This window comes from Corvus moneduloides, chromosome 11, assembly GCF_009650955.1.
Source record: "Corvus moneduloides isolate bCorMon1 chromosome 11, bCorMon1.pri, whole genome shotgun sequence".
Taxonomy (NCBI): Eukaryota; Metazoa; Chordata; class Aves; order Passeriformes; family Corvidae; genus Corvus; species Corvus moneduloides.
In genome coordinates this window covers 15,097,833-15,118,804 of record NC_045486.1, presented here as the reverse complement: position 1 = coordinate 15,118,804, position 20,972 = coordinate 15,097,833, and the positions used below count along the sequence as shown (strand labels likewise).

At 46.8% G+C, this 20,972-nt stretch overlaps 3 protein-coding genes across 8 annotated transcripts in view; all 3 read left to right on the top strand.

The window, feature by feature from the left end:
• Window positions 1-583, top strand: part of FANCD2 (FA complementation group D2) — a 36,552-nt gene extending 35,969 nt beyond the window's left edge. The window contains exons 43-44 of the mRNA XM_032121075.1: window positions 291-374; window positions 462-583. Of these exons, the coding sequence (XP_031976966.1) occupies window positions 291-374; window positions 462-551 (174 nt within the window). The 3' untranslated portion in view covers window positions 552-583. The remainder of the gene's footprint in view (window positions 1-290; window positions 375-461) is intronic.
• On the top strand, window positions 572-3,020 carry BRK1 (BRICK1 subunit of SCAR/WAVE actin nucleating complex). Its single transcript, XM_032121093.1, has 3 exons — window positions 572-727; window positions 821-903; window positions 981-3,020. Exons 1-3 carry the CDS (start codon window positions 610-612, stop codon window positions 1,005-1,007), a joined length of 228 nt encoding a protein of 75 aa, XP_031976984.1. The 5' UTR covers window positions 572-609; the 3' UTR covers window positions 1,008-3,020.
• Window positions 3,021-3,111: 91 nt separating this feature from the next.
• TMEM40 (transmembrane protein 40) lies at window positions 3,112-20,623 on the top strand. 6 transcript variants are annotated; one of them, XM_032121089.1, is made up of 15 exons: window positions 3,112-7,335; window positions 7,692-7,746; window positions 8,088-8,278; window positions 11,252-11,308; window positions 11,912-12,051; window positions 12,616-12,769; window positions 14,128-14,235; window positions 14,747-14,800; window positions 15,672-15,707; window positions 16,726-16,758; window positions 18,144-18,209; window positions 18,492-18,563; window positions 18,644-18,718; window positions 19,371-19,433; window positions 19,885-20,623. In XM_032121089.1, exons 4-15 carry the CDS (start codon window positions 11,260-11,262, stop codon window positions 19,902-19,904), a joined length of 870 nt encoding a protein of 289 aa, XP_031976980.1. In that variant the 5' UTR covers window positions 3,112-7,335; window positions 7,692-7,746; window positions 8,088-8,278; window positions 11,252-11,259; the 3' UTR covers window positions 19,905-20,623. The 6 variants fall into 6 exon arrangements, with proteins under 6 accessions (XP_031976980.1, XP_031976982.1, XP_031976976.1 ...); XM_032121091.1 differs by having other exon boundaries at window positions 8,072-8,274; XM_032121085.1 differs by having other exon boundaries at window positions 8,072-8,278.
• Window positions 20,624-20,972: the final 349 nt, after the last annotated feature.

Sequence of the window (20,972 nt, the reverse complement as noted above, 5' to 3'; positions counted from 1 at the left end):
AGGTATGGGGATTTTTTGGCTGTTCCTTGGGAAGAACTTCATTCACAAGAGGGAAGAGATAAAGGTCATTTGAACAGGTTCCCACACTTTCACATGTTGCTTTAAAAGAAGCCAGTTCCGGCTCTTCATCTTCCACTGTAGAAGCAGGACAGTTAAACATAACCTGATTTTTTTTTACTCTAAGTCTTTTTATTTAAGAAGACAACAAAATGCCCTTTTCTTCCATCCCACCCTGGCATGCTTTGGCCGCTTCGCATACACTCAGTCCAGATCTTTCGCGTTCATCTTAGGGAGAAGAAATTCTGACTCAGGCCTCTGAGGAGAGGGGCTCGGATGAGGACGAGGAGGACTCGGCGGAGAGCCCCACTGAGGAGGTACAGCAGGGGCTGCCGGGCTGCGCCTCTCGAAGGCGGCGGAGGGCGGGGGTGCAGCTCCGGCGCTGACGGCAGCGCGTTCCGCAGGAGCCGAGCGGCAGCGACACGGACGGCGGCGAGGAGCGCGGCGAGCAGCGCGGCGGGGCCGGGCCGGAGCCCTCCGCAGCGCGGCCCTGAGGCGCCGGACGGGCGGGCGGGGCCCGGCTCCCGCGCAGGCGCGGCGGCGGCGGCGGCCATGTCGGTGCAGGAGGACCCGGTGCAGCGGGAGATCCACCAGGACTGGGCCAACCGCGAGTACATCGAGGTGATCACCAGCTCCATCAAGAAGATCGCGGACTTCCTCAACTCCTTCGGTGAGGGCGCGGGGCGGCGGCGGGGGCTGCGGGCGGGGCGGGGCGGGCCGAGCCAGGCTGTGCCCGCGGTGTCTCACTGCCGCCTCCCCGCAGACATGTCGTGCCGGTCCCGGCTGGCCACCCTGAACGAGAAGCTGACTGCGCTGGAGCGGAGAATCGAGTACATCGAGGCCCGGGTGAGCAGCGGGGCGGTGGGCCGGGTGCGGGCTGGGCCCGGGGCAGGCCCTGGCTGAGGCTTTTCCTTTTCCCGTAGGTCACCAAGGGGGAGACGCTGACATAGGCCCGGGGCGGCCCCGGCCCCCGCCGCCGGAGCACCGCCGCCCCGCACCCTGCTCGGGGCCCGCCGCCACCGCCGCCGCCTCTGCTCGTGTTGCCAATAAACCGCTGTGCTCCTGCCCTGCCTGCTCTCTGCCTGCCTGCCTGGGGCCGGGCCGCGGGATGCCCGGCTCCCTGCCACCGTCCTGGATGTCCAGAGCCTGCCCTTCCATCTGCCTGACCCACGGGGTTTGGGCACACATTCCTTCCCACGTGTGGTGGCCGTGCCACAGGGGCCGCGGGCCAGGCTGTTGTCAGCTCCTGGAGGCACCTGACCGGCCTTTGGGGTGCTTTGTGCTCCTGCTGGGATCACAGCAGAAAATCTGGTGATCCCTGTGGTCTGGAGGGTGTCTCAGCCTTCACATGTGCACGTGTCAGGGCAGTGTAGGGACAGCAGGCTCACCTGGCATGGTGCACATGCCACAGAAGAGGGCCCTTTGCCAGCACCAGGGAAGAGGTGCTTCTCCTCTCTGCGAGGCAAGTGGCAAGGAGAAGGAAGTCTCTCAGCCCTTCCCACCACTCCTCTATTTATCTCAGTTCTTCAGTGGGCATCTAGATCTGCAGATTCACTGTTCGTATTTAGCATTTGTTGGGGAGTCCATGGAGTTGGTGTCAGCAAAGGTTTTATTGCTTCCCAGCAGGCTTTAAATATCTTGATATATTCTCCCAACTGTAATTATAGCTTTTTCACGATGGCAGTGTCATGCCTGCAGTGTTTACTGTGCCCCTGGGTTACTTAATGTTTGTTATGTTTTTGAGGCTGTCTGACATCAGCTGGTTCCTTGTTGATGTAGGTCCTCCTCCAAGCTCACGGTTTTGTTCTCCATAGGAATCTCTGTGTTTTCCATTGTTTGAATAAGTGCTCCTCCAGCCTTTCCCTCAGCTCTTATAGTGGTTACTGTCAGGTTGGGCTGCACACCAGCGAGGCTGGGCTGCTTTTGGAGCATTGTACCTCTGGAAATGAGTGCTTTGTAGCAGCCCTGCAGTGGAGTGGAACAGCCATGGGTCACTGCCCTTAGGTGTAGGGGCCATATCAAATTAGACTGTTGTCATATGAAAATTGATAGATGGAATGAAAGCAGCTCTCTCTTGGCTCCAAGGTGGCTGCTCTGTAGCCCGAGTACGTCAAAAGTACTGCCATGGCCCATGCACTGCTTACTGTGGATGTGCTGGAGTGGAGTCCTGAGATCTCCATGGTTGGAGATAACTCAGTATTTATCTGGAGAAGGCCCTGAACTATCTGGGTGTTGAAGTTGGCCCTGCTTTGAATGGGACAGGGGTGAGGCAGAGACCGCCAGAGGTCCTTGCCTAAATTATGCTAATATTCTTCAATTCAAGGAATGGTAGACAGGGTACCAGACATCCCTGGGACTGGGGCTGTAACTGGGCTGACCTCTTAACTCGAGATCCATTGCTTGTTTCTGTTCCCAGCTAGTAGTGTGGTGTGTCTCAGATCCCTTCCTGGTCTGCTGTCTGGCTGTTGTAATGGCTCTTTTTCCTCTGATACCAGGATTTCTCAAAGGAGTAGGTTTTGCCATGCAGTTGGTGGGATCTGCTGGAAGGTGCCACTCCTCCCAGGAGATGTGTTCTCGCAGAGCCTCAGCACTATGGGATCAGCCTGTCTGGTTCATGTCCCAGCAGGGATGCTGAGCAGCTCACTGCAGTACAGAGTCTGCCCTTTTCCTTTCAAGGAGTCTTACTAGTTCCCTAAGGAACCAAGTGTTCTGGTTGGGTGCTGCTTATTCCAGGCCATCTCTGGGAGGTGGGGAAGCCTTCTGGTCCTCAGGCTGAGACTGCTGCTTCCAGCAGCTGCTGTGAGGTGCAGCCTTGTAACAGATGGAGCTTTGCTACATTTCATTATTTTAAATACTGGGGAATTCTGTTTGCCTTTTTTCTTTGTACTGTACTTCGGTTTTGGGTTTTTTTTTTTTCAGAATATGATGCCCCAGGAACCTACATTAAACTTTTCTGGAGTGGATTTGTGTATTCTAATTTAGATGACTGATTTATGTGGCGTGTTAGCGGTGCTGTTCTTCCCACCACACATTTGATGTAGCAGGAGATGGCAGTGTGCTCTCTGTCCTCACAGCATGCTGTCCTCGTCTCCTGAGAGGGCTGGGTGCTCTCCTTATGGTCAGCAGAGACCTGTTGGTGGTCTGAGACCTTTTCCCAGAGCCTGAACTGCAGAGAAGCTGGTTTGAAGCCTCTTACGAAGGTGCCAGAATTGACCTAGAGAGGCTGAGCCTCGCTTGAGAAAGGTTTGCACTCTCAGATGACAGACAGTGGGATTGTATTGCTGACTGGCTGCTGGACAGGCAGAGAGGCCTCATGGAGTGATTGGAGCAGTCCAGCAGTCCTCATTAGAGGCTCCAAGGTTTGGGAATGAGCAGTAGTGTTTTGATCCTGGGTGGACAAGGTGTGTTGGCATCACGCTTTGTGTGGTGTCAGCAGAAGAGGGATCTAGAGCTTGATTCCAGCTTTGCGTAGCCCAAAAGGGTTGTAGTCTCTGATCCAGAGCTCATCTTTTAAGATGAATGGATTGGACCAGACTTCTCAAATAGTTCTAGTAAATACCCTTTGGGCTCTCTCAGTGCCTACTGCGAGCAGAGCCTTGATTTTAGGAAACAGTTTTAAAGTCAAATGTACTTTCATCCCCTTTATGTTGCAGGTGATTGAACCTGGTGATTCAGTGAGCTGAGGGGATCTTGAGAGTGGAATGTTTTAGGACACAGCCAAGTTGTTGAAGGAGAGCTGCACTTTGATCCTAAGAGCTTTGCTGAATTTTAAAGATCCCAGAAGATGGTGTGTGCTTGCGTCCTGGTGCCAAGGCACCGACAGCAGTGGATGTCACTGGAGTAGTTGTCTTACAAAGAGGAGATTGGCCCTGCCCGCCTGGGATTGCTGCTGCTCCCCAGGTCAGTGAGATGGGAAGGTCACAGGAGTATGGGAGGTCTTCATATTCCCTGAGATTTAGTGTCCAATATCCAAAAGCTGCCAGCACTACTGCTCTGAGCTCTGCCGGTCCTGGGACCTGGGACTTGGCCTTGGAGTACATAAAAGCTTTAGGGGGGCTGTACCATGAGCTCACCTTTCCACTCACCTTCCCCATCCCTCTCTCCCTGTGCAGTCTGACACAGCCTGTGTGTTTTCATATCACAGAAGTGTGAAGCCAGAACTCTCTTTTTGGGGAGGAGGAGATTATTGTTGGGTATCAAGTATGAGAATAATACCCTATAGAAACAATGGATAGATAAACTCTTGGGTCCTGCTGACTTCAGAGTCAGGCCTGTGGGAGGTCTGATTTTCATCTTGGCTGGGGGATGCCTCAGCCAGTTTGGTCAGTGCTGCACAGCGCTGCTGGCCCAACCCCAGCTCTGCTCTGTGAGTCTGCCTGTGTTGCCCCTGTGCCAACAGGTAACCCCACCAGGTAACCAACGTGTGCTGCTGTACCTTCGTAGACTTTTCTGCTTCCTGGCCTTGCCATCTCCTGGCAGGCACATTGCTGACAAAGCTGTGAGGGCAGGTCTCAGCCTGCCTTGCTGACAGGGTTGCAAAATGGATTCCAGGACCAAACCCATTCCGCAAAACATCAGGATTAAATACCAAAATCCTTGGCATTGCCTGTGTGCTTAAAAGTGCTGAGGAAAGAGGCTTTATCAAGAGGGACGGTCAGCTGAAGCTGGGAATTATCCCTCAGGCTCCTTTCACTTCCCAGGGAGCACGTGTGCTGCTGTGCCTGTGGCTCTGCTTCCATGAGGTACTTCCAGCCCTGTTGCTAGACCAGAAGACTGGGGATAGGAAGGGAGCCCAGGGAACTGGGAGGACAAGGAAGAGGAGAGAAGCAGTTATTGAGCAGGGTTTTTTGCATTTCCATCATTACCTGTAGCCATTAAGGGGAGGATCTTGTGCTTGTCTCAGTACTGGAATCACTCTTCTGCCTCATGAGCTGTTGATAACAGCACATGAGGAGGTCAGTAATCCTCCAGGAAGTGAGTGATACATCCTGGCCTTTGATTTAGCCTGCTCAAACAGGCCTAGTTCTTAAACTTAGTGGGCTTTAGCAAAGATTTTACTGTGTTAATTTGAAATACTAATACAATGAATTATTTATTATGGCAAGTAATTCCACAGAAAAGTACAGAATGAGAAAAATTTTCCAAAAGATCTCAGATACAACATGATCTACTCTCATATGATTCCACAAAAGCTTTCATGGCTAAACCTCAGGCTTAGTTCCAGCTAAAAGCAAACATTTTTCACATGATTTCAGCATACCAGGGTGTTAATGGTTCAGTGATGGTCTGGAAGGTTAGGGAGTGGGTTGTCCTCACTGCTTGTTGCTTTTTTCTTCTCTCTTAAAAGTCTCATAGTTTAAAACCAGAAAGGTAGCTGTAAACTACCTGTAGCCTGCAAAGTGCAGCTGACAGTGAGGCATAATCCCCCTGCAGTTACCTGAGCTTCACAGGCTTACAACAATTGTTGAAGCAGACTTTAAAGGAAAATAAGCAGCAACTGAGTAAATGCAAGGAGGGAGTAATTTAACCAACCCATTGGATGAAAGGGTAGGGCAAGAGGAGTCATGGGAATGTTTTAATCTTTCAGAAATGTGATGACTCAATGAGCAATTACTACTCTATGTACCATCACTGGGCCCCTCCTACACTCACTTAAGAGTATTTCTGCATTTCTCATGCAACCTGCTTGTGTGACAAATCCACACAGACACTGCACCCAATTAGTGTCAGGCATAAGAGCTGCTCTGCCTGTGTCTCACCTCTTTAAACCCCTCCTGGAAGCAATTTTCCCGGCATACAAAGAATAAATCACTGTTCTCTTAAATCTCTCAGAGGACAGTTCCCAAATAAGGGCCAAGTAAACACATGTAATACATGATAAAGCATTCTAATTCATTAGATAATATTCTTCCCAACAGTAGATGCAGTGTATTAGCTGCTTTAAGTGTTCAATGTTACATGTAATTAAAAATGTCAGGGTAGGTGAGACAAGGCACTTGAATAGGCACTTGTAGAAAAATAGTGGAACACCTTGCTTAAAAAAACCCAAACCCCAATCCTTTTCCCCCTCTAAAAAAATATCAAAACCCACAGCAAACAGCCGAACAAACTGGATAAGAAAAATAAATGCACACCTACTTACAGGAAGTATAACTTACTTTACCTTGTGTCCCAGTCTTTCCAGGAGCAGCAGGAGATGAGGAGGCCAGGAGAGCAGAGGGAGGGAATACAATCCTTCCTGGGGCACTGCCTGCACCAGGGTGTAACCGTTAGCTGAATTTGACAAGTGACTTACATGACCACACCTTGTGTAATCAATAGCCAGTGTGCTACCAGAGTGTCCCAAGGAGTCTCCTTTGACACTGGCTGTCACCCTTCACACGCATTTTCAGGTGACCAAACATCTGCTGCTTTCTTCTGCTCTGGTGCACCAGAGGGATCTGCCCCCTCCTTTCCTACTCTCATGTGATACAGGCTGGCTGGGTCAGAAACCATCACCTGCCAGCGGAGGAGCAGCTATCCTGAGCAGCCTGGGGTGGCTCCAGATAATTGTTGTGCTGAAGAGATGTGTGTCAGAGGTGGCTGAGAAGGGCTGGAGGGGAGCACCAATGACCTTACAGTGGGTATAGGATGAGCAGAGCCAGAGGCTTTGTGTTGTCAGCACCCTCTGTGGCTGCTGGGGACAGGTGGGGTGGAGGGCACATTTCCCTTTCCTGTCATCAACGCAGCTGCACAGGCATTCCCCCTGTGCCTCGCTGGGATGCCCTGAGTAGGAGGGCAGCGTGCCTGGGCTTCCAAACCCCTATCATGGTGTCCCTGCTTAGCTTTATGAGAGCCCAGGGCCTCTCCAGCAGAGTGGGTTCTACGTCACTGGTGCCCCCCTGATGCCCCAGGGAGGCCAAACGAGTGGTCCTGGGTCTCCAGCCTGAGCAGGGGCTGTGCCGAAGCAGCCACGGGCAGGAGTGAGGGGTCCTGGCTGCTCCAGGCTACTGAGGGTCATCAGTGCCTGAGACAGGCTGGGAGCTGCCCAGCTCCTCTCCATACCAGCGGACTCGGCCCTTGGCCGCCTTCCCCATAGCTCAGGGACATGGGGACACACGCCTGGAGTGTGACCTCCGTAGCCAGAGGACGCCGCGGAGCCGCTGGTGCTCACCCTGTGAGTCAGGGGAGGCCACGTGAGGCCCCAGCCCCGGTGCCTTCCCGCCCACCACCAGCACAAGCCAGGGCTGGCGCTGGGATCCCTGACCCAGCATCCTGAACTGCCGCACAGCCTTGAAGGTGAGTGCTGGGGACAGGGTGTTCAGGAACTTGGGGTCAAGCCTGAGGGTGCTTGGGGGCTGTGTGCTGGCTCTTGATACACAGCTGGCTTGTTGGTTGCTGTCTGAGGCATCAAGCCACTTTACAAAAAAAGGGTTCTGGTGCTGTGTGGGTTACAGGACTTCCCTATAACCTCTCTTCTTGACTCAATTTGAGTCTTTTTTGACTCGACTTCCCCATCTTTTAAATATTTCTTTCTCTAAAATCCTTACGGCAAGCCCTACACTTTGTGCATAGAGAAAGATTTGCCTTAATTTTATTCAGACTACAAGCATGAACTTTTCTACCTTCTGGTGAATTCATTTTCTGCCCTTCAGAGCTTTGCAACGACCACAGAGAGGCACATGGCGTGAAAGGAGAAACACAAGCCAGGTAATTTCAAATGTTGCACATCAATGCTTATGGCAGAGCTGGAAAACGGGCAGCAAACCCCCTGGGCTTACAGGTGTGGGGCTGGCAGCTGTGCAGCCACCGTGTCTGGGCTTGCTGTGAAAGCCAGGAGAGGAAGGAAGTGCTGGAGCTGCGGCAAGGAGTGGATGGGCTGTGCCTGCTCCTTGCTCACCCCCATGGGGCCAGTCAGAGCGAGCCTGGGAAGCTGCCCTCCCTACGGTGACATGCACTTGCTGTGCCTCTCTACCCGCCTGTGTTCAAGGAGAGTGAAAAGTCTGAGTTTTGCTACTTCTGTGTCACATTTCAGCTATATTTGACAACAGGAAGGCAAGCAGAAGGGTAGCAGAATTATTACCACAGCCTGAGGAGACTGGAGCAGGAGCAGTTTCAACCTGAGCTGGTGTGGATCAGTTTTTGTTGTCTCACTGGAAGAAACCCAGCTTTCACCACAGCCACGGCCCTCCAGGACGTCTTCCCGTGGAACCAACTGCTAGGACCAGCCTAAGACTTGCAGGTGTGCTTTAAGAAGTTGGTTTGGTTTGAGAGAAGGGCATTGAGGGACTTTGTTTAAAATAAAATTTAGCAACGTTAGGTGTCAGCATATAACTTAAAATGAAAAGCAGAAGTAGTTTCAAAGGGAAAAGGTTTAGGTTTGTCTGATTTTTGAAGTCAAAACAACCTTATTTTACCTTATTTGCTTTTTTTTTTGTTTTGTTTTGTTATTCCATTGAGCAATTTCCCTCAGATATATTTCATCAGCTAGGCAAAATGTTGCTGTGTATGGAAGTTGTTAGCCTCACTTTCTAAATCTGACTCTGCACACAAATTTTATTCTAACATTTTAGAAAGACCTCACTGCAATTAAATTCTGATTTACTGTGGGGAAAGGCAAGGTGAGGTCTCTTGTTCATGTTACTCCCCAGTGAGCTCATGGCCAGGCTGAAATGCCAGTATATCATCATCCTTCTCTCATTATGAGGTATAATCAACTAAGTCACTTTTAAAACATACAATAATTAAGCACCTATACTTATCCTTTGTTTAGATCTGATTTTCTTTCCGGGAGAGCCACAGGGGAATTAACTGTGCATAGTCTAAGAGAAATTAGGAACCCAACTTCCTTGGTTAATGTAAATCTTGGTGACTGACTGGGCAGAGCTGTGCTGGAGGCACAGAAAGGGAGATGGGAGCAGATGCCGGTTGCTCCTGGATCCTGTTGTGGCATCCCGGTCTTACCACAGCGGGATGCAAAAGCACATTAGGCAGCTGTGTTTCTGTTGCTGGAACAGCTGAGCAGTCTGGTCATTTGGGCCAGCAACTGAGCAGTTTTAAAGTAAATCAGTCTGATAGGAGATGAGAATGACGTTGACGGTGCCTGCCCTGCCTTCAGTGTTGAATCTGCACTTCCTGAGTGTGTGGCAGGACAGGTCGGGTAGTGCCCACCTGCTCACTTTATCTTGGGAATGATAAAAAGCTGGGATAGGGCAGTTGCTGTGACAGGTTCCTGTCAGGGCAAGAGCAACCTGCCTTAAAATGCCACTGAAAGTGGCCTTCACTAGGTATTAGGAACCCCAAAGACAAGCCTCCTGAGTTTCACTCTGCAGTAAAATATCTGGATATTTATAAATTATAAAATTTTAATTATAATTAAATAATTAATTAAATAAATTTAAATATAATTAAATTATAAAATTATAATTTATAAAATTTGAAATGGAATTAGTTGGGAAAAAAGTTTCTATTTAAAGTACTTTTGTTCCTTTAGGCCTGGTATTTTGACCCTGTGGTCCAGAGAGAGGCCTAAAGGATTTCGCTTAAACAAGCAACTGTTGCAAGGTCTAAGTTGAGCGAATGGGAAGGCAAGAAAGAGACTGAAAAAGGCAGAGATACATAATAGCTGGAGATACATAAGTGCATAGAACTGACATTCTTTATTGAGTGGCCAAGAACGAGTCTGTCCAGGGTGTGGTGTTCTGGGTTTCTGCATTTCCACATCAGCCGGTGGTTACCCAGCAGAGGGGACAGATGCATTTCCTGCATTCCCTATCGGGTGCTCACAGGCTCACAGCTCCCACAGGGCTGCTGCCACAGCTACAGCTGGACATAACTCAGGGGAAGGGAAAGATCTGTAGATCTTTTGCATAGATTCATCACTGGAAATAATTTCAAAATGTTCTTAAAATATTGTTTTCTCACAGTACACTTTTGAGGCAGGTAAGCCAGGTTTTCTGAGCTGAGCCTTTGAAAGTGGTTGTGTAATTTTCCCAGAAGTCTTTTGAAGTCTGTTTGTGTCTAATTTCCTCTATCTGAGAACTGACACCCTAAAAACTTGTTCTGTTTGAGTGTTTGCTTGTGTGTTACAGTATCCTTCTGAAGATATTAACTGACCTGTTTTGGGGTTTTGTATTAGAATATTTTTTGGACTGATATGATGGTCTCTAGAGAACTGAAAGTGCCAGTAGGAAAAGAAACACGTTTTCCTCTGGAAAATCTCAAGGATACACTTAGTTTTCTAACTGCTTGATTGGAAGTGTTTTGTTGAATGGATCCAAAAGTCATATTGTAAGAAAAAGTGTGGAGGTATAAACTGTTTTCCTATTGTGCCCTGCATAGTGAAAACTGTGCTTCAGGCTCCCCAAAAATCTTTATTTGCATATCTCATTACAACTGTGGGTTAATTGCAATGTTGCACGAGGGAGATGCATCAGTGCAGGATGCCTGGACCACACTAGGTAGAGGCAACAGTTCAGAACCACAGCCACCACAAAAAGTGTGCCATCAAAATATTTCAGCCTCAGCTGAAACTGAGCTGAAACACAAAACTTCTGTGGCAAGTTTACCAAAACAAAAGGAAATATTGTATTTTGGGGATGTCAGAATGTTTGTTTCTGTGGCAAATACTGGTAATTAAAATGGGATCAACACTTAAAAATTTGTAATTCATAAAGCTAAAGTTAATGGAAATTTCCTTTTCATGACAACTTGGAAAGAACAGATGTTGAAACATCAAAGTCTTCTGTGAGATAAGAATTCAAATTCTTGTGGGACTTTCCTAGGAAGTATTTCTGCTATTTTTCCCGGCTGAATCATGTTAAGTATTAGGATGTCAGAGGTACAGGATAATTGTTCTATTTCGTGAGTGGAACAGGGCCTATTATGTTACTCACATCTGTGGTAAATAGTTAATTAGACACCTTGGTAGCTTTACAAAACAACAATGTGAATGATCAAGTCTGACTTCTTTTTGTTTTACCCATGATGATCAGACTTTTGTTCTTTCCTAATAACCAAAGGCCAGTAGGACTCACTCAGAGGAGTCAAGAATTGGGTCCCAGGGGGGTACATGAATCATGATGTGAAACAGAGAAGTGATTTCAAAACTGAAAGGCCCAGAGAGAGACGCTGTGTTTGCAGAAAATGGAAGACGGAAAACCAGGAAGCTTGGTGACCTGATTCTAAATGTGCTTTTTTCTCCCCTTTCAAACAGGCACAGCAATGGAGAACTTGAATGTCCCGATCCCAGATCTCAGTGAAGAACAGCAAGGTGAGGGAAGCACACAAAGATCGAAGCTTTGGCTCATGCACACTGCACAGCAGTGTTTTCCAGGGTGGGCATGAGTCAATGAAATTTATTTCCTCTGAAAACACACCCTATCCATCTCCTTGCTTGTAAAAGAGAGACCAGCAGTCCATTCCCAGCTCTTCCACAGGCTCCTGTTAGGCTTTGTGCACATGCAAGTGGGAATTTAGATACATGTAGGAGACTGCTGTGCATTAAATGCCTGATGAGCAATCTCAGTACCTTGATATCCAGCCCTTGGTGTCTTTGTGCCTGTCTGTAAAGCAGCATGGTCAGAATAAGCACCTGTTAAATAGCTAGGAATGCTTTGGGAACACTTGCCATGCTTCTCTGAGACAACAGCATCCCAGAGAGATCAGTAATTTGTATGGACTGTTGACATTCTTGTACGGTTTTGTGGCAGACTGAAATGCTTTACACAGTACAGCACCACTCTTTCCTGGGTACTGGTATTGGGCTGTGTGTTAGAGCCTGGTGTCTGCCACCACACCTGCACTGAGCACTGCAGGAACACTGCCAGGCAATTCCCTCTACTGCTGCACAGTCACAGGCTTGTTCTCCTCACAGACATTTTCCAGAGGGTTTTTGCTGCTGATGCCAAGTACTTGGAGAGCCATGAGAAAACGAACCAGTCCTTCTGGGAATCACTTATAAAATGCTTGGCCACCACTGACCCACCTATCCTGAATGCTGAAGAGAAGAACAATGTAAGTTATCAAAGAAACACTTATCCTTGTTATGCAGACACTTTTATACTTTTCTTTTATACTCTGGGGAGAAAGAACATACAGTCCCATTATCTGATATGCTGAAATATATTAAAAGGTATAACAGGGAACTTAGATTAATGAGGTTTAGGCCACTGCTTTTTCTGCTTTTGCATTGTTCTCTATGTGCAAAAAAACCTGGCTCTGTATAAATTCCTCAGGATCAGTTCAGCTCACTGTGTTTCAGGCAGGAACATTTTGCTGTAAGATCCTGCAGCAATTGTGTGGCCATTTTCAGACCCTATAGCTGTATTTCTCCAGCTCTCTGAATAGTTAACTATTGCCCACCATTCTGTTTTTCCCAGTTGATGGCTCTGCTCTGAGTTGCTGAATGGAGTTTACATTCTCTTACCATCTTTGGCTTTACCCTTTGTTCTCAGTTTCCCCTTTGTATAGTAGGGGCAGGGGGTTACATTTGCCACAGGGTGAGATACACTCATTTGCCCATCAGGGAGTGCTTCTACAGCCTGTGTTTTATTTGCTATTTACTTACCTTCTTTTCAGCTCCTCAACAGCTGTGATGTTCTCCCTGGAGGCTGTGCTGCCTGCCTGAAAGCCATAGAGGAGAAAGGAGTCAGTGCAATGGCTCTTCTTTACCTTTTGCTGAAGACTTCCAACCCATCTGGGTACAGGCAGCTGCCCAGCTCCAAGGGAAAAGGTCAGTCCTACCTGTCTTCCTGTCAGCTGTTTTCTTAAAATTACTGCAGTGCCAGTGGGACTTGACAGCAGCTTGAAAACTCTGATATGTGCTTGGAAGTGATTATTAGTGAACAACTGAACTGTCTGAAACTATTGCTGCAGGAAAGGCAGTTAGGTGGTAGTGGGAGCCAAAGTTAGTATTTTACTGTAGTCTGACTTGGCTTCTTCTGGAGGAAAAAGACCCTGTGTTTAGGGAGAGAGTGTGTCCTGGGATGATGCTGCCAAAGAAGTTTCTCTGACCTGAGAGAGTTTTCCCTGACTTTTTTGTACAGACTGTTACGCAGCCAGCCAGGACCCCTCTGAGCTCTCACAGTGGTAAGAAATCAGAGCTGAGCCACTGAAAATAATTTTGTAAATAATTCCCTAGCAGCACATGTAAAACTAAAATAAATGGACAGGGGATGGCACACTGGGTGCTGAACCTGGCAACAAGATAAAAGAGACTTATTTGCCTGGTTGTGCAGTAAGAAAGTAAGGGCAGTTTCACAGGGTCCATAGTCATTAATTGTCTTTAATAGATGACAGAGCAGCACTCACTTAAGATGACCCTGAATTTAACTGGAGACCCATAAGGACATCCTGTTCCTGCTTCTGCCTTGATTAAACATGTTCCTGAAGGGGAGAGACCTCCCAGCCTGGAACACAGCCCAGCTTTGCTCATCTGTCAGAGCAGGAATGTTGGTAACAACAAGACCCTTTTCCTGCCCTTGGGCTGTGAGCAGCCTCGAGGAGCTGGAGGGGAAGGAATCCCATCTAGCTGCCTGTGCCCAAATCCTGCACCTCCTGATGCAGAGATGCTCAGAGCCCCAGCCCTGAGCACAGAGCTGGGTGTGAAGCTGTTCAGAGTCACCCCTCTGTTGGGATCCTGGTGTGGCCTGGCTGTGAGGGCTGTGCTCCTGTGCCACGAGAGGGAGCTGGAGCCGCGGCGTCGGCACAGGCAAGCCTGGCAGAAGTAGCCCAAGGCAGGGTGAGCCAGAGCCACTCCTCTCCAGCTGAAGCATCGTTCAGCTGCAGCTGCTGCTTCAGGGAGTGGGAATTTGCGCAGGGGTAACATTATGAATAATTAAACGCCAGAATATGAAACTTTAGGTGTCTACCACAACCATTTAAGAAGGTCTAAACTGTGGTGTGTATGATGCTTTCATTCGATGCTTTGTACTACCCTTTGTGTGCAAAAAACAGAGCTGAAATTAGACAAACGGTTTGATTTCCTGTCATGCAACCTTTAATAAAGTATTGTGAAATCTGTAATTGTAAAAGAGAGAAAATGTAGTTGCTGATAATGTTTTTTTTTTGTTTCTCTCTTTATAAAAAAAGATGAAAAATTGAAACTCCTGAAGAGATTGGAAAGGAATTTTATATATTCAGAAGAGGAAAAAAAGTCTGAAAACTCATCTCATGAGTCCATGGATGAAGATACACAAGGTAAAGACGATTTATTTTATTTTCCCTGATACATAACTTAGTCTGACTGCATGTTTGTGAGGTTTGACAGAGGAGATGTGCAGCAATTCAGTGGGAATTCTGCATAGCTCTGAATAAAGTAAAAAATCGTGCAAAAGAGAGGACATAGAAAATCATCAGTACCTGATTCATGATCAGCAAAATAGTGGCTGCCTCCCACTCTTGTGGAAGTTGGTTTCAGAAACACAAAAATCTGCTGCAAGATTCCTTCCCCAAATAAAAGATCATAACTTCTCACTACAGCCCTTTATACAAGTTACTCCAGTTTCAGGTTTTGCTGAGTTTCACCTATTCAGCCAGCTTTGAAGAGAGCTGTGAGGTAAAAGCAGCCAGTAGTGATCCTTGCATTTCAAAGCCTTGATTTTTACCTTCATATGATTATATTATGAGCAAACAACTACAGTGCTGTTGTTTCTGATGCTGCTAGCACATTTTTCTTTACTCTGATGAACAAACACTTTCTCTTCTCCAGACAGTGATGAGGAATATTTAGGAAGACAGAAGACTGAAGGCCAGTTACTTGGAGGTAGGACAAAGTAACAACAGTATTGGCTTTAACTAGAGGCAACCAATATAAACGAAAAAAAGGATAATTTTTTGCATTCTTTAGTTTGGCTGTTGAGCAAAGGTATATTAACATGTGTAGATGTAGGAGAAAGACAAGTCAGAATTTGCCTATAGGAAAGACATTTCCTACAAGATGAAGCTCATCTAATGCTAACACTCAGCCATGGCCTGTGCTCAGAGTTGAACCAGGAAGGCAGCAAAATCTGCTGTTGTGGGAGGAGTCCTGCTGCCTGGGTCTGCACAGCTGCCACTGAAATGCAGCAAAAGGGTTCTGTAAACATCTGTCACAGCCACTGCTTACAGGGTCTGCAGTCAGCCCACAGCACTGACTGGAGATCATCAGCAAGCATCACCTTGTTCCTGAGGCTTTTCCTTTCCTCCCAAAGGAAAAATAGAAAATAAGTACAATGCAGATGAAGAAAATGTGCTGTGTCAATACACAGAAATAACTGTAGAACTATGGATGTAAAAAATGTAAAGTGTTAATATTTTAATTAATATCTTAAACTGAGTTCAGCCCAGATGTAAGAGCAGCTCATTTAAATTGACCTTAGGAGATCTAATCTGTCTTACAGGAGTCTGATTCTACCTGCCTCCAGATATTTGGAGAGATGGAATATGGGGGCGGGGGGTAATAATTCAGTCATTTCCCACTTTTTGACTGCATAACCTCCAGCAGAGCCACCCTCTCTCAGGAGTTAGAGTTGGTCTCTTCCTTGTCTCTGTTACACACCTGCACTGATTTCAGGGAATTGTTGGGCTGGCACTGGCACCAGACCCACACACTCACTGCAGGTCTTAACCTACCTCATCTGTGTGTCATGTTTTAGGAATACCAGCAGAGGTGGTTCCCTACAGAGATTCAGGTAAGCACTCCCAGCTCACCTCATCCTGCAGTGTCTTCTTTCTGACCTGCTGAGGCATTAAAAAATAACTCCCTGGCTGTAAATCCCTTGGTTTCCACTTAGCCTGGTGCTGGACCTGGGCATGGTGCAGACATTCTGTTGCAAGGCTGTGGTGGTGGCTGGCTGGCAGCAGGTGATTTGTACAAGGTGTACTAGCAGATTAACCCATTTTTGTGGGCCTGCCAGGTTCTCACAAGATCAGCTACAGCAGTCATCATCCTTTTTAGGGGAAAACCCAGCAGTTCTGTTGGGCAACTGTTCAGTCTTAGCCAAAAAAGCTAGAGGCAGTTTTTAGCATTCCCTGAAGCCTGGGAGGGACCTGGAACCTGGTTTCTGCAAGCAGTGATGCTTGGCTCTGAATGCATTCCTGCCTTAGCTCACAGTACTCCCAGCTGGAGGTGCCAGGTGAAAGCCAGATGTCAGGCCACAGAGCAACAGTGCCAGCCAAGAGGCTTGCACAGACAGGCAGTCTGAAGGCAGATTTCCTCCCACCAGACACTGCTGCATATCCCCAGAATGTTTGTAAAAAGCCCATAGCAGGAAATTGCCAATGGCTTAATTGCATTACTGAGCTCATCCCTCCTGTGCCCAGGCCAAGGCCACAGGATGAGTTAGGAGAGGCAAACAGCCCAGTGGAGCAGCCTTTTGAGAGGACATCTGGTCCACTTCTTTCTGTGCAGTGGAGAAGATATAAATTGCAGCATAATCCCTTGGGGGGGGGGTTTGAGTTACCAGTCCCCAAGGAGCCACACAGAACACCAGGGCAGAGGGATCCATTGCAGTGCCATATTCTCCCCACACTGGCAGGTGCAGAAAGTGTCATGGTACTTTTTCAGTTGGTGTTTGGCCTCTGCCACTTTCCCCGGGTTTTGTTGTAGATAGTTGGTTGCTCACTGTGCTTCTTGGTGCAGAGTATGGTGGGAAGCTGTGTATTTGTATTTTTTCCATCAGAAATAACAAAAACGATACTGCTTTTCAGAGATTGCCAGAAGAGAAGATTCAGATGCAGATGGTGAGTACAAACATGCAAACAAAAGTTTATCTTGTGGATGCTCTTTCAGGACTGAGTTTTGCTTAGCAATGAGGGTGATACCAGCTCCTTGATGCCTAGGGATTATCTAATCAAAAAGTAGAAGGTTGAAAATGGTATTACCATGGAATGCTTTAATAAAAGAAATACTGTCCAAGTCATTCCATGATGCAAAGTTACAGTGGGGCTGTTGCATTTAGGAAGTAGAGTAATACGGGACAGACACTTGCCAAGTGTGAATTGATGTTCTGCTGAATTCTTTATCTATGGATCATTCATACAGCTGCACAGAGTTATATCTGTGAGTCATAATAATGCAATGCTATGTTATTAATAAGAACATAACTGAGTTTGCCCCCAAACCAGAATGTGATCAATCCAGACTGCTCAAAGAGTCAAAAATGTGATGCCTGTATCAGGTGACCCAGAATAGAATTTCTTGGCAAGGTTTAGTTGCTCTGTGGTTCAAAAGCACCAGAGCAAAAGTCTACGGCTCATGTAAAGGCCACTTTCAGTACTCACCTGTTACATCTTTGGAGAAAACTCACTGCCAGGCAGGGGTTGCCCGGATGCATAGCCCAGTGTAGGGGAAATCAGCATCTGAAACTTGTGCTGAATCATCTCCCAAGGGCTTGGGTGCAGCAGATGCCTCAGGGGCTGCTCACACCACCAACAAAGAGAAAAGGAAAAAACTGCTGCTTTAAACCCATCCTTGGAGAGATGGTAAAATACTCAGCTCTTTCTGGCAATACAGTTGGAGAAAGGAGAGAATTTGGCAACTCTGCTCATGACAAAGAGCAAATTGCTCTGTGTTTAAACCTCTAAAATTCCTCTTTGTTCTTCCGTTGTTTTTTTTTCTTTTTCTATGCCAGTGTAGCTGTAGGAGACTCATTTCAGCATCAGGTCTTATTTTGGGAGGTGCAGAAGTACTTGACATCAGGTGTAAGTAGAGGGACAGTTCTCACTCCCTCAGTAGTGAAGGGGATTTTATTATTGTAGCTGTGGTTGTGCAAAGCACCCAGGAATCGAACTGAAGTTCCCTTGTACTATGGCTTCACTCCCCCCTGTCATTCTGAGACTATGGATTGCCCCAGAAGAGGCAGAAAAGACCCAGAATGCTTTAAAACAATTCAGTATTGTTAATGCAGCCATCTGGTTATACTTTTTTTTAAACTCATTTTTAAAACCATGCTCTTTGGAGTGATTTTAAAATTGCTAATTTGATCTTTCTGAAAGGCTCGAAGCCCAACAAACAGTTTTACATATATTCTGCTCTGACAATCTATTTCAGATACAAAAAGGGAAATAAACTTTAAACTCCTTAATTTCACAGTTCCATGGCAATAAAAGACATCTCTTTTTTGTAGCATATGAGAAGGAGAGCACTCGCCCCCCTCAGTGGACAGTACGGTGGATGGGCATACGGAAGGATGGTAATTGATTTATTAAATCAAACTGATGTCAAACCTGTTGAACCTCAGTCCAAGAATAAGATCTCTGGTTAAAAAACCCCTTTATTTTTCCAACATGAGTACTTTGTTGAAGTGCATCAAGGCTTCTTGATGAAAATCATTGAGGCTTCTCACAAAGTTGAGCCTAGTGCCTGAGAAATCTCGAGGAGATTATTTCCTTCCGTGAGTGATACTCTGTACCTAAAGGTGGATTCAGAAGGGCCATGGCTGCAGTTGTGACCTAATCTTCCCTCTCAATTTCAGATGAATTCTTTCATTTTGTCATTCTTTGCTTTGCAATTGGAGCTTTACTAGTTTGCTACTACTACCACAAAGGTAAGGCAAGCTTCAGTAGAAGGATAAATTGTTGCACTCTAGAAAAAGGAACAAAACTAACATTTATTTTGTTGCCTTAGACTGGACTATTTCTCTTGGGATTGGTTTAATCACCTTTGCTTCCCTGGAAACCACTGGGATATACTTTGGTCTAGGTAAGTATCCCTGCAGCAGCAGCTGTGTCCCTTTGCTAAGGACAAGTTGCCACAGGGCCATAAACCCGTAGGAGTTGAGATTCCGTAACTCACCAAGTAACTCTTTCCCCAACATCTCCCAGTTACAGGGGGGCTGCAGACAAGCAGCCTTAGTGCTCCTGAAGGGAGTGGTTGACTCATTTTTCCTTCTCAATGATCACAAGACCCTGAGTCACCTTTCTGCAGCAATGGCCGAATGCTGCATTGCCATGACAACGTATAATTTTAGCAGCAAGGCCCATCTTCCCAGATCCACTGGATAAGATGTTGTGCATTCCGGCTGCCATGCGTTCTCCTGGGACTGAGGATGAGCTCAGGGCAGAACTTGGATGGCAGCAGCTACTGGAAATACTAAAACCCGGGCATTTTGGCAATCCCTAGGGATGGTGTAGGAGAGCTGCTACCAGCAGCAAGTTATAGCTCCCCAACCAAGAACTCGTCTCCTCTGTAATCTCGTGTTAACATGGTGGGAGGTTGTGGATGGTTCTCGTGTTATTAGCGATACTGCAGATGTGCTTGTTTAAACAAGTGCTAGTGTTTGGGTTTTGCCATTTTTATATTTTTTAATGTTTTTTTTATGTTGCTTATCTTCTACATTTGTTTTCACAACCAGTGTACCGAATTCGGAGTGTCCTTGACAGCTTTGTTCCTCTGATTGACAGATTCAGGCCAAGAGGTAATAGTACTCTTTTTACTGACAGCATCTGTCTTCCCTGGACCTTCCTGGGTACTTTGGTTGGGTCAAGAATTAAGACCAACTCATTTAACTGGCAATTTCCAATCTTACTGCCTTAAAAAAAAAAGGAATATTTTACTAGTTCATTACAGCTGCTTGGGTTTGAAAATGAATTAATCTTGACTCTTTCCTTGTGGCAGAACATTTTCACATTTTTAATACTCCACCCTGTATGGGGTACTATTTCCTGGCAGTGTCTGCATAAGAATTCTATAGCTTAAATAAAAAGTCCGGGAGTGCAGGGAGTCTTCACTTGTTGGGTCTTCAGACTGACTCCTGGCTCACATGCACGTTTATGGACACAAAACACAAAGAATATTGAAAAGCTGCATGGATACAGCACAATCTGAACACAGCAGTCCTGACAGCTGTCTTTTTCTTCATCCCACAGGTATGAGGAAAGCTGCCTAGGAGGAGTATTTCAAGAGGGTTCCCCAAACCTGACTGTCCAAATTTCCAGTGCTAAAGGAGCTGCTGTATGAGGTGAACCTAACAAACCAATGGCCAATGTGAAATACTGAAATGTGAAACCTCTGAAAAACATCACTCCTTTCCCTCAAAAATAAACCTGAAACTGGGATACAGGGCCCCACTCTGGATTCCAAAACCGTTTGTGGCTCAGCAGAGCTTGGAAGACAATTGAGCTGTAGCTTTGTGTTTAATTCCATTTAAATATAAACACATTCACCTTCCCTCCCCTAGGCATCTGTGTGGTGGTGCATCTGTCATTCATAACAAACCATGCTAGTCTACCTGTGCTGCACCAAAATCAACAGACCAGTGTTGTCCTGTGCTGCTTCTGGCTTAGGCTCTGGCTGTTTCTGTAGGAATTCTGGCCACCTCCTCCTCCCCCCTGTGCTGCCCAGAGCAGCAGGGGCCGGCCCTGCTCTCCCAGCTGAGCCCTGGCGCTGACGAATTGATTGTGGCAGAACGCGGAGCAGTGGGCGGGCAGCGGTTTCACCCGAGGAGAGCTGGGGAGATGTTACAGGCACTGACAGAGTGCTGCAGTAATGAAAGTATTAACACAGCAAATTTCATCTTTTCTCGGGGGAGAACAAAGTGCTTGATTTGACTCATCCTCCAACCTTTTTCTTTCTTTGAGTAAAATAAACATGGAACTTTGACTTTCATTTTATAGGGATGTGTTACACATTGCAAGGATGTAGGGCTAATGCAATCATAGGAAGACTGCAACAAAAGGAGGTATCTTTAAATTTTTAGTAAAAATGTAAGGTCTTCATACCCACAGAATGATGAAGGCAAGAAGTTGGACAGAAAGAGCCATAAACATGGACTTGTAAGGAAATGTAAATCTGAAAGCTGTAAACCCAAACAGCTCAGAGTTTTACAGGAACAATTTCAAGCCTTGTGCAGGAAATTAGAAAGGTTACTTTTTGTTGTATATAATTTGAAGCACCAGTGTCAATCACTCTTGCCTGCAGTTCCAGCTGCACTGCCAGAAACACCAACAGTTGCACT